This window comes from Puma concolor, chromosome B3 (assembly GCF_028749965.1).
Source record: "Puma concolor isolate L17-30 chromosome B3, mPumCon1.1.hap2, whole genome shotgun sequence".
Classification (NCBI taxonomy): Eukaryota; Metazoa; Chordata; class Mammalia; order Carnivora; family Felidae; genus Puma; species Puma concolor.
In genome coordinates this window covers 109,424,145-109,436,844 of record NC_141672.1, presented here as the reverse complement: position 1 = coordinate 109,436,844, position 12,700 = coordinate 109,424,145, and the positions used below count along the sequence as shown (strand labels likewise).

General features: G+C 38.0%; 1 protein-coding gene across 5 annotated transcripts in view; it reads left to right on the top strand.

Moving 5' to 3' along the window:
* The window catches only part of DPP8 (dipeptidyl peptidase 8), a 68,615-nt gene extending 55,915 nt beyond the window's left edge, over window positions 1-12,700 (top strand). For 4 of the 5 annotated variants that reach the window (XM_086710973.1, XM_086710974.1, XM_025918928.2 and 1 more), the window contains 5 exons: window positions 1,083-1,229; window positions 2,557-2,709; window positions 3,991-4,133; window positions 4,801-4,912; window positions 8,501-12,700. In XM_086710973.1, coding sequence (XP_086567099.1) covers window positions 1,083-1,229; window positions 2,557-2,709; window positions 3,991-4,133; window positions 4,801-4,912; window positions 8,501-8,623 — 678 coding nt within the window. In that variant the 3' untranslated portion in view covers window positions 8,624-12,700. Of the gene's footprint in view, window positions 1-1,082; window positions 1,230-1,755; window positions 1,914-2,556; window positions 2,710-3,990; window positions 4,134-4,800; window positions 4,913-8,500 lie in introns of those variants that run through there. The other variant, XM_086710976.1, reaches the window with a different exon arrangement.

Here is a 12,700-nt window from a genome sequence, read left to right as displayed (position 1 = left end):
AAACTCTTTACGGTTTCAGGGAGCTAAGCTATAAAGTCTTACCAAATTTACATTTAAAAATCATCCCTCTGCTACCAAGTGAGTGGACTGTAGGAGAGCAAGAGTAGAAACAGGAAGACCAGTTTGGCCGTTGTTACAGTGGTTACAGTGGCACTGAATATGCAGAAGTTCAAAACGAGAAGATTCTCTAGACACACAGCACACGCACACCAGTCCAGCCCAGTAAATGCTCAGTATATAGTTACTGTGTGAAGATGTGTTGATTATTTTTTAACTTGTGGCTGACTTGGTTTTCCCATTGGTTTCAGCCAGAAAAAACCTCTTTCATTTTTGCCAGAACCGTTTTTGTCGTAGTTTAATGTGTGGTCTTAGTGTCCACCAAACGCTGAACTTCTCTCAGCTTCTTTCCTCTAATTAAAGTCCTCTTTTCACTAGTTTATTTCTGTTGAGGCACTAAACTACATTTAATTTCTCAGTCATTTTGAGGTATAGGTTCTAGGGTGATAAAGCGATCTAAGAATTATCCTACCTTTTGCACTGATTTGTGTCACAGGAGAAAGGAAGCTGAGCTGGTCACAGTGTTTCCTTAAAATACTGAATTTTTCCACTGCTAGTCAGGGACAATCCTAGAAGAGATAGATAGGGAGGAAAAAATGATCCTTGTCTCTGTCATCTGAATGGCATAGTTTTTCAGGGTAGTGGTAATGATTTTATCAACTTTTTTATGGGATAGGTTAAATCTCTTGTCTTGTATGTAATGAATATCAAGTTAATTTAAAAACAAGTCAGGGAGGGGGGAAATGGGGAGTTACTAATCAGCGAGCATAAAGTCTCAAGTATGCAAGATGAATAAGTTGTATCCTACTGTCCTACAATTAATGATGCTATATTGTACATTTAAAATTTTGTTAAGAGGGCACACCTTGTGATAAGTGTTCTTGCCACAAGAAAATAAAATTTCATTCTAAAAGCAAAATAATACAAAAAATTCAAGCTTTCTACTTTTCACAGCATCCTGTCACTTAATGCTTTTTTTATATTACCATATAATAAATTTCACTGAAATTGTATTTCTTCCTCAGGTGCAGTTGGTGAATAATCGATTTAAAGGAGTCAAGTATTTCCGCTTGAATACCCTAGCCTCTCTGGGTTATGTGGTTGTAGTGATAGACAACAGGGGATCCTGTCACCGAGGGCTTAAATTTGAAGGCGCCTTTAAATATAAAATGGTGTGTGAGCATACAAACATTTTTCTTTTTTAAGACATTTCTATTTTTTGGTTCATTGTTTGGTGTGAAGTCCCAGAGAGAGAGAGAGAGAGAGAGAGTTGAGGGAAGGGGCCGTAAGAGATGGAGAGAGAGAGAGAGAGAGAGAGAGAGAGAGAGAGAGAGAGAGAGTGTGTGTGTGTGTGTGTGTGTGAGAGAGAGAGAGACAGAGAGACAGAGACAGAGACAGAGAGAGAGGGAGGGAGAGCAAGAGTGTTCAGGGGTGGGAGGGATGATGCAACTTGATACTCACTAGGCTAGTTCACATCCACCTGTATGTAACTTCGGGGAGCTGAGATAGAACCACTTTTACACAGAAGTACCTTCTCTTTCTATTTGGTATGTCCAGCTTAGCCAGAAGGCAGCACCATTTAGTTTTCAGCATCCTGTCCCCTATTGAGAGGAATAATTGAGATTTGTTCTGTCCTCTGTGAAGAGAGAAATCAACTGATTAGTGCCTTCCTTGTGACAAGCCTCTTTCTCTCTACAGGAAGCTTTAAATGCTACCTTTTAGAGATGCCCCATGTCCTTTCTGCTGCTTTGGGAAATGATGAGAATCCGATGTTCCTTTTACACAGTAAGGCAGTTACTGTGTTTGCCAGTGTATTGGACATGCTGAGTAAGACATGGGATTTTCTCCCACAGCCAGTTCTTTGACCTTATGTTGTATTCTCATGTAAGTTTTTTTGTTTTTATTTTTGTTTTTGGCTCAGTGAAGTGAGATTGTGTGCACTGGCAGGCCTAGTAATACAGACAGGGTGGTGGTGGTAGGAATTAGGACTTAATAGGACTTTAAAGAAATAGTGTATGTTCAATTCCTAGAAATCGATAACGGGGAAATAGGAGGAAAGACCTCAAGAGTGATTCCTTCTGCTTTAGTGCATTAAGTTTTAAAAAGAAGTAAAATTAGTCAACCACTTAAGGGGGCTAATTTTTTGTCTTTGGGTATAGGAAGGCTTGTTACAAGGAAGATGCTGACCTCTTAGCAGACAACAGAACAAATGGAAAGGGGAGATACCCATATACCAGGAACGGTTTGGGTCTTAATAGGAAAGAACTTTATGACTAAGGGGTTACAAAACTCTGGACTGGCTAGCAATGGAAGCTATAGGCCCCTCTCTCTAAATAGAGTTAAAAAAATTTTTTTTGGCCAACAGAATGTCAATTGATAATGAATTCTTTAAAAACTACAGGTATTTTTTAGTAAAACCCATTTATCAGTTTTAAAAGCACTCTTACAAGGAGACTTCTATTCATCAGAATGAGTGAAATGTTCTCCCTTTTTTGACAGGGTCAAATAGAAATTGACGATCAGGTGGAAGGACTCCAATATCTAGCTTCTCAATATGATTTCATTGACTTAGATCGTGTGGGCATCCATGGCTGGTCCTATGGAGGATACCTCTCCCTGATGGCATTAATGCAGAGGTCGGATATCTTTAGGGTATGTGACTTCCTATTGTACTTCTTTTTGTAGTAAGGGTAGAATTTTCTATAAATTGAGGATCTGAGAAAATGCCTATTTTTTGAAGGCTTACAGGGTTGGCAATATTATGGAATGTTAGAGTTTGTGTATCTGCAGTCATGCGAGATAATAGATGATCTTGTCAACTTGTGATAGCCATGTGAAATATATATTTACTTGTCTATGTCTGTATCTAGAACAAAAAACACATGTCAACTTGATAACCAGTTATTGGCTATTTATAGACATGCAGAGATTATGGGAGATAGCCATGATTAGTAAAACACACACAATGTGGATTGTAATTACTTATTTAATTACTGGACTGAAAGCTCTTAGGGCTGGGATTGTGTGCACATCACTGTATCTATCCTCAGTAGCCAAGCATAATGCTTGGCACATAGTAGGTCCTAAATAAATCTTTATTGAATGACTACTGTATTAAATATGTAAATGTTGGTTACAATTTTATAAACAACTTCTTTGAAAAATACGCCAGAAGGAAATAAAGATGCTAAAAGTTGTTAAGAGAATGGCAATTGTGAAGTGTTTTTCTTTCTTAATATTTGAATAACATGATTTTATCTTACAGTGAAAATAATTTTTAAGAATTAAAATAATAGAGTTTTTGTTCTTGCATGTATATTCACATAAGCTTTATAATAACCACAAAATGAACTCTGAAAACTGTCATAATTTTCCCAGGCTTGCAGCTGTCAAAATAATTAGAATATTTAAATGTAAAACTGTTTGTGGGGACCTTAAAATGAGGGAAGTATTTAGTGCTTAAATATATTTCATTCATAATTTTTGTTAAAAATTCTGTACTCCCAGTAGAGGCTGAAAAAAAAAAAAGAAAGAAAGAAATGACTGCTTTTTTGATATAAAAGCTGACACTTGTCACACTTTTTTTTCCCCAGTAGCAGGAATGAGTTTACACTGAGGCATTCATATGTTCTAGTTCAGTCTCCCCTTTCAACAAAGTGTCCCGTGTATATATTTCAACTAGCCCAGGTTAGGGGTTTGGTGTGTGGCATGCCTGCGGAACATGAAGCTAACTGACTCACAAAGTATCAAATTCTTGACCTTGGCACTCCACTTTGATTTTCTGAGTTGCCTAACTCAGAAATGTGTGCCCCAGTTGGGCATGTGGGGCAAAAGCCTAAGGATAATTTTAGCCTTTAAATTTGTAGTTAAACTTTCTCATTGCTAGCCATTCTTTTCTGGACCACACTTGATTGTCATTGTTGTCTTATGTAGGTTGCTATTGCTGGGGCCCCAGTCACTCTGTGGATCTTCTATGATACAGGCTACACGGAACGTTACATGGGCCACCCTGACCAGAATGAACAGGGCTATTACTTAGGATCTGTGGCCATGCAAGCAGAAAAGTTTCCCTCTGAGTAAGTTCAAGCTTTAAAGTTAAGATTATAAATTTAAAACTGTAGTGTTAAAATTTGTCTTTAATAATAATGAAAACTACAAATACTGCAAAACCAAGACTAATATTCTAAAGAATACTCTAGTGGCATAGCTATTTTTCAGAGCTGAGTTACAGGCCAGTTCATACACTTTGGTTTTTTTATAAGTTATATTTGAAGCAATGAGGGTGCTGAAAGAAGTTTAATAAGTACGTAACTGTTTCAAGGTGGAAAATACTCTGTTTCTGCTTAAATATATTTTATGGATAATGTTTATGATTTTTCTTTCCCTATGGACAGGCTGTAATTATTATATTGATATATGCTAATATCTTCATAAGAAATTGAACACATGATATTTAAAATTTTTTTAATCTTTCGTTACATGTAATATCTGGTTAATATATTATAAATTTATTGAAAATGTTGAATTCTTATTTTAACATTTATAGTAGAAGTTAACTTTATTAACACTGATTATATTATTATACAGTTATATGTTTTCATATAATTATGTTATATAACTGTATATAGTTGTATATATTACCTAACTATAATATTTACTAATAGGTAATTGTGATTAAAGGAGGTAAGTGGTTTTCCCAAATACTCTATTTTGCCTAATCCTCTGATATTTCCATTTCTCCAGACCAAATCGTTTACTACTTTTACATGGGTTCTTGGATGAGAATGTCCATTTTGCACACACCAGTATATTACTGAGTTTTTTAGTGAGGGCCGGAAAGCCCTATGATTTACAGGTGAGTTCTTCATCTTCTGATGGAATTAAGTAGTGATTAGTGATTGATTACTTTGAAATATAATAAACTATGGAGTAAGGCTAAATTTTCAGCTGTGGCCTCTCTCTGCTTCAGAGATCTAAAGTCATAGACATACATAGCAGTGCCTCTAGTTGCATAAAAATTAATACTCTGTGGAAGTTGGACTAAAAACTGGCCTATTAGATTATATGACTGGTGTATCTGTATCTGCTTTCAGTTTGTAATCATGGAAAAGATGACAGGAGTCCATTCAGTGTCCTTTGCTTTTCTTCTTCCCCTTGGAAGGGTGAGGAAGTGCTACTTGGTATCATTGGTTTTTAAAGATCTTTTAATTTAATATTATGTTGACATTGGAACAGAAAGCAGCAAAGTAACCACCTCTGTTGCTCCTTACTCAAAAAAAGGGGGTTTTAAAACTTGTTCCTTCTTTCTTCCTCCTTTGTACTTCTTTCACAGATTATGTGCTCCTAAGAAATGAAAAATATTGTTTTTCCCTTTTTAAAAAAGAATTTTTTTTAATGTTTATTATTTTTGAGAGACAGAGACAGAGCACGAGTTGGGGAGGGGCACAGAGAGAGGGAGACACAGACTCGGAAGCAGGCTCCAGGCTCTGAGCGGTCAGTACGGAGCCCTAGGTGGGGCTTGAACCCCTGAACCGTGAGATCATGACCGGAGCCAAAGTCAGATGCTTAACCAACTGAGCCATGCAGGTGCCCCTACTTTGTCCATTTTTATGTCTCAGTTGACATTTATGTAAGTAAACTGCGAGATATTTGGTCTATAGCAGCAGTTTTCAAGCATTTTGGTCTCAGGATCCCTTTACATACCAAAGAACTTTCATTTATGTGGGTTTAATCTGACACCATTTTCATGTAAGATATTAAAACTAAGAAAGATTCTGTTTTTTTAAAATTTACTTGTTTACTTAAGTAATCTCTGTCTGCATCCAACATGGGGCTTGAATTCATGACCCCAAGATCAAGAGCCTCATGTTTTTCCAACTGAGGCAGGCAGCCCCAAAACTAAAAAAAATTTTAAATATATTTTTAAATAACAATAATAAACTATTGTATGTTAACACAAATCACAGTTTTTGTGGGAGAGAAAAACTATTTTCCAAAACAGACAAAAAATTACTTAGAAAAGTAGCATTGTTTTTACATTTTTGTAAAATCCCTTTAATGTCTGGCTTAAGAAAGACACCCAGATTCTCCTATCTGCTCATATGCAACACATGCAACCTGTTGGGAATTGTTGTTTTGGCTAAAGTAGAGAGTAGTTTCCCACTATATGCAGTTTTACTCTATAAGGCTTCAGCTAACCCGCAGTCAGCTGCGATCAATCCAGAAGCAGACGATCCTCTTGATCTGACATAGCGTCAGAAGGTCAATAGCGGCCTAACGCTCTATCACAATGCCTGCATCATTCACCTCACTTCATCTCATCACATAAACATTTATCATCTCGCATTATAAGAAGAAGACTGAGCATAGTGCAAGATACTTTGAGAGCGAGCCCACATTCACATAACTTTTATTACAGTATGTTGTTATGATTATTTCATTATTAGCTATTGTTTATCTCTCACTGTGCCCAACTTATAAATTAAACTTTATCATATGTATGTATAGATGGGGGGGAACAGCACATACAGGGTTTGGTACTACCTGCAGTTTCAGGAATCCAGAGTTGGTCTTGGAATGTGCCCCCTGCAGATAAGGGGGGGACTACTATGTGAAGAAACTACAGCCTCCCAAAATATGTAGTTAAGAAAGGGGAGGAATATTTTAGCCTTTTCGGATAATTGTGGATATTCTTCTTTGATACTACACCAAAACTGGACAAATCTTAGTTTCTTAAAGGTTAGTTTTAGTGGGGAATCTGAAGCCATATCTATAAATGTTTCATACTCTGTTACGTTAAAATTTGTTGGATCTTATATTTGAAATGGATCTCTTGTACATGCATCGAGCATCTGGAAAATACTGGTTCACTGTGTGACGTCAGTCTTCTAAATGTTGACTCCTTTCATTATAGAATATTTTTAAGGTCACATATATTAATATTACCTCTGATCTCACCAGAAATGTTTGTAAGTTTGGGGGAGGCTCATGATACAAGTTCTCCAAAATTCTTTTTTTTTTTTTTAATGTTTATTTTTGAGACAGAGAGAGACACAGCATGAGCAGGGGAGGGGCAGCGAGAGAGGGAGACACAGAATCTGAAACGGGCTCCAGGCTCTGAGCTGTCAGCACAGAGCCCGACGCGGGGCTTGAACCCACGAACTGCGAGATCGTGACCTGAGCTGAGGTCGGACGCTTAGCTGACTGAGCCACCCAGGCACTCCACAAGTTTTCCGAAATTCTGATTTCCACTCAAAAGCTCAAAGTTTATCATTGGTAACAGTGTTGTCCTTGAGGTGACCAGCTCACTTCATTCATTTTTGAGCAGGTGTTTGCCAGACACCCTGGTCTGAGTCACCATGGTTGTCAGTCATTTTTCCAAACTGAAAATGGAGCTCCGTTTACGAAGTGGCATCTCGGCCTGCAGCTGGGCCTGTGGTGCTTCTCCTTGAGACGTCCTGGAGCAGACTTGCTTTCTGCACTCTTTTCGCTTTATCACCACAGAATATTTAAAAAGACAACTATTCAAGGGTTGCAGTTTCATAAAATTCTAATTTTTACTGCTACCTAAGTGAAATTGGCATTTTTGTTTTTACTACAAGTGTGGTACAATTTATTGTCACTGCCTTGGTTCATACTAAGGCACTGACACTTTTTACCCATCATTGCTTTTGCATTATCGGTGCAAATGCCAACACAATGAATAAAGGTAAATTGTTCTGAAAGTGGTTTTGACCTTATGTATCCCCTGAAAGGGTTTCTGAGGACCCCAGAAGTCTGTAGATCACACTTGGAGAACCACTGCTCTATAGAGAGGTTTTGTGTGTGTGTGTGTGTGTGTGTGTGTGTGTGTGTGTGTGTGTGTGTGTGTGTTTAAGTTTATTTATTTTGAGAGAGGGAGAATGTGAGTGGCGGGGCGGGGGCAAAGATAATGGGAGAGGGAGAATCCCAAGCAAGCTTCATGCTGTCAGCTCACCGCCTGATGCGGGGCTCGAAGTGCTGAGCTGAAATCAAGAGTTGGTCCCTGAACCAGTTGAGCCACCAGGCGCCCCAATGATCTATAGATAAATCCTTCTGTAAGCCTAATGGTATATAGGAAATTATAGGGGTGCCTGGGTGGCTCAGTCAGTTGAGTGTCTGACTCTTGATTTCTGCTCAGGTCATAATGGTGGTCATGGGCTCCAGTTCTGTATCAGGCTCGCGCTGAGCGTGGAGCCTGCTTAAGATTCTCTGCCTCTCTGCTCCACTCGAACACTCTCTCTGTCTCTCTCAGATAAAATGTTTTTTCAAAGGGGGAGGGGCCTCTTGATAGGATATATGTGTGTATTATCTGAGGCTGTGCTCCATATTATTAATCCTGTTGAAACTCTCTGGAAAGCTTTGGAAGGAGGTGTATTATTAAATTCTTACTTTTTGTATTTTGATTGTTTTGTTGTTGTTTAAGATCTATCCTCAGGAGAGACACAGCATAAGAGTCCCTGAATCTGGAGAACATTACGAACTGCATCTTTTGCACTACCTTCAAGAAAACCTTGGATCGCGTATTGCTGCTCTGAAAGTGATATAATTTTGACCTGTGTAGAACTCTGGTATACACTGGCTGTTTAACCAAACGAGGAGGTTTAATCAGTAGAAAACACGGAATTGATCAACACATTTTGGTACCTGCCATGTAACATCTACTCCGGAAAGTATAATCGGTGCCGTGCAGGCGTCTACAGCTTGTGGATAGTAATCTAATACCTTAACCATACACACCCAAAATTGAATGACACCTATTTCTAAAGGACCCAGCAATACCATGAGAATCACTGAAGGAAATAAGACATTAGCACCATATATCCATACTACCTTATTTTCACTTCTAATAGCATTATAAACCTCATGGACTTAATTAGTGTATTTTTACAGTATACTTCTGAGTTTGTTAAAATATGATGATATTAGTGATTGGTTTGGTTCAATTCCAGAATCTCTGACTAGTTACAGATTTGATAGCACTTAAATGTAATTGAATAGCTTATGCTTCATTGCTTGGGGTGTATCCAGCATGTTATGAACTAATCACTATTAAACCTATGACTTTTAACCAGTCATTAATGATTTTTCAAGGATAACTTAGTGGCCTCCTAAAGACACTTATTTTGTTTCATTCAAGCTCTGACCAATTTTAGCCAATTTCAACTGTATCTAGTATAAATAGTTCTCTCTGATGATATGACAGAGTGGGCTTTTCCTTTCATACAACGGCAAGTAACTGTACATGTAGCATGGTTTAATTAGTCTTACAATATTGATAATTACAGGCGGAAAAATTTTAAATGGTTAGAGCTTAAATATTTGCAGGCAATTTCTTCTCCTTTAAGAAAAGGAAAAAGTACACCTTACTCTTCAGAAAATTTAGTGGTGCCAGTTTCCATTGGGTATTTCCTTATTGAAAGGTTTCAGAATTTTAGGTGATGGAAGGGAATTGTGGTAGGGTTGGGGATACTAGGGTGTGTAAAATGACAGGGAGAGGAGAAGGGTCTGCTTAACAACTAAGTAGAAGTATAATTTGACCAAAAATACTCATGCAAAAGTTTTGGGGGGGTGAAATTGAAACTCCTAGAATGTTAGTTACAGAAACCAGAATTAAGAAATCACTCTCTTACCAGCGCAGTTACAGACCGATGTTATTCAGGGAGAAAAAGTTACTTAGTTACTTCTCTAATTCTAAGTTTTTGTTATTTTCCTCTTAATTTTGGAAACTTTACAGATTTAAACTTTCTCTATCCTTTTTAAATTATTTGAGCATAATTTAGGTATTGTGAGCTTAAAGAGGTTTCCAGACAACTTCTTTACCACAAACTGATCCCCAGCCAGCCATGGCTCTCTTTTTCAGTGTTCAAAGCCTCTAAGCAGCTTCTTGAATGGCCATGACATTTCCTGGTTTAGCCCTAGCACTTGACTGTTAAGGGAGCTCATAGGCTTTTCAGGTGCTGATTGGAATCTGTCATCTTAGAGTCTTGGGGTGTTAGATGGGTCACTTTGCCAGCGGCAAAGAAGATACCTATGAGTTTGACCCTTTTTATCACAAGCCTCAGTGTTTGGAAAGTTGTTACCAGTACTTTTAAACAATGCTCCAAAAAAGTTGCTGTTTTTCTTTCTCACCACTACAGAGTAGATTTCTCCCATAGAGAGCACAGCCTCCATCAGGAAGGATGATGACTGTGCGTCAGAGGTGAATTCATCACTGAGGGCCAAGTGGGAGGTGGGGGAGGTCCAGAAATGGCAAGGTGACCTGGTGGCTCTGTCCTTGGGAAGGGGATTGGGTTTTGCTGTTTGTGTATTTATACTGTATCATAGGTACCACACTTTTCCTTATTGTCTGTGTATGTATTGATTTCTTTGTTTATATTTTCCCATGCCAAGGTCTGTTTATATTTTTTTCAATGTTAAATTAAATTGATTTGGGTAATTTTTCTTCCCAAGAAAGTATTTTCCCCCTTGATTTAAGTATATATCTGACTATCGAAGGTGGTTTTTGTTTGTGAACTGGTTGGCCCCCAGGGATCTATCCTTATATAATATGCAAAGTAGAAATGGTATACAGTGGCTTTTAGACATCTACTCATTTGAAACCTCTTGCCCGTTAAAGCTATTTCTTCAAAACGGCGTCTCTCATTTTACCAAAACAAACCTAAAAGAACCTCATGTGCTCTTGAATTCACCAGTGTTTTCCTTTTGCATCTTCCTTCTCCTTTCCTCATATCACAAGGAATGCCTCTGTTATAACCCCCAGTTCATTAAATGCCATTCTCCTTGTGTAAGGGGAAAAATACAGGGCTGAATTCACTTGCAGAAAGACAGTTTGAGTTTTATTTTAAAAACCGATGAGGAAAACATCCTAGTCCATCCAAGCAATCAGTTGAAATCTCACTGAAACTATTTGTACCCTATCAATGGGGAACATTTTAAAAGGCAAGAGTATATAAAAGTAGCAACAGTTTTGGTTAAGAACCAAAAAGCAGTAGGTTAAGTATCAAATGGGGCGGCTTTTGCAGGCTTGATAAGTAGGTGCACTTGAGCAACCATCGGTAGGGGTGGTGGCTTACGTGTTGAGCGCGAGGACTCAATCTAAGAATCTTCTGGGATGCTTAGAAAAAGAAATGCAGTCTTGAACCTTACGCTTAGAACTTTAAATTTGGTTGATTTGGGTGGAGACCAGGAATCTGCATTTCTAACCGCCTTTCCTAGGTGATTTAAAGTTGTTTGTGGGCTACTTTCACAGACTCTTCTGTAGAGAATGGAATTGGATTAAGAGTATAATAGGTGATTTTTACACTGGACTGATTTACAAAAACCTAAAGCAATAGTCAAGGACAGCCGCTCATCTGTGATCATGACTGGGCCCTTCTCACTCTGAAAGCAGCAGAAAGGTGTCGCTAACTATGTCTCCTCTTTGTCTGGAGATTTCGTTTTGGAATGAAGGTTCTTCCCTCAATGCCGTTCCTGGCTCATTTCCAAAGCCTCATACTAGAGGATGGAGTCACAAGGCATGCATTACTTCGTAAAGGAATGAGATACAGATATTGATGCTTCCTTTTTTTACTACTTGTTTTATTTCTTACAGAAGGTGTAGCCCACCTGTCTGTAACATAATTCTCTCTTTAGGTGGAATGATTCTTATGAGATCTCCCGTTTATTATAGAAGCCTAAATTTTTAAGCTGTTGCATCTTTGATATAATCTAATGTTCTCATCTGTTGGAGGAGGAACCGACATAGAGAGAGAAGAGAAAATATACCCATTGCCACGCGGCCGGTGACTGCTCAGCTGGTACTAGACTCCATCCGGATGCCCTGACTCACGGTAGTTAAATGATAGATAGAAAAGGCAAATTTTTAAAGAAGTATTTATTAATATATTCCTATGAAACATTTTAAAGATAACATAAAATGGTTAATTTTTCCATTCTGAAGTAAATGCTAAGCATGCTTATTACTGAAGCAGTACTTCTAATTAGTATATGACATTCTGAAGTTAATTAAAACTGTTAGACTAAATGTGTCTTCCTAGTAGTGAGGGATTTGGGAATTGGGGTGTAGAATAGAGTGCTTGCTTAAGCCTGAGAGCCTAACTTAGAGCTAGTTGAAGTAAGAAAAGAGACATGGCCATATCTAACTGAGATTTTGAGGTGAGTGTCCGCTTCCAGCAGACATGAAGGAATAAAGAAACTTCCCTGACTCCCACTTTCCCAACTCTCCCCAGCCTCACCTATCCGTCTTGCAGCCTAAAATAAGGAAACGTTAGTGCAAGGTGCCGGTTCCTGCTTCTCTTATTTCGTCAAGAGACAGTTCTAGGTAATCATTTCAGAAGTCCCTCACAGAGAGAAAAAGGAATATTTGTATGTTTGTTTCTGGATAACCCAAATACAAATTTATGTTGTATTCAGCACAATTGGAGTTCAGGTCTTTAATTTTAGAATATAAAGTGCCTGCTGTTTTAAGCATTGACTTGTATAAAAAGAATTGCATGTCTCACTCCAGTAAGTTTACGGGTTTTCTCATTTTCAGCTACATGGCTTTTAATCATGTAAAGTGAAACATTAGTTTTGTTGCATTTTATTACAGGTTCTTTGTTGCAATAAAGATGCTGCTAAATTA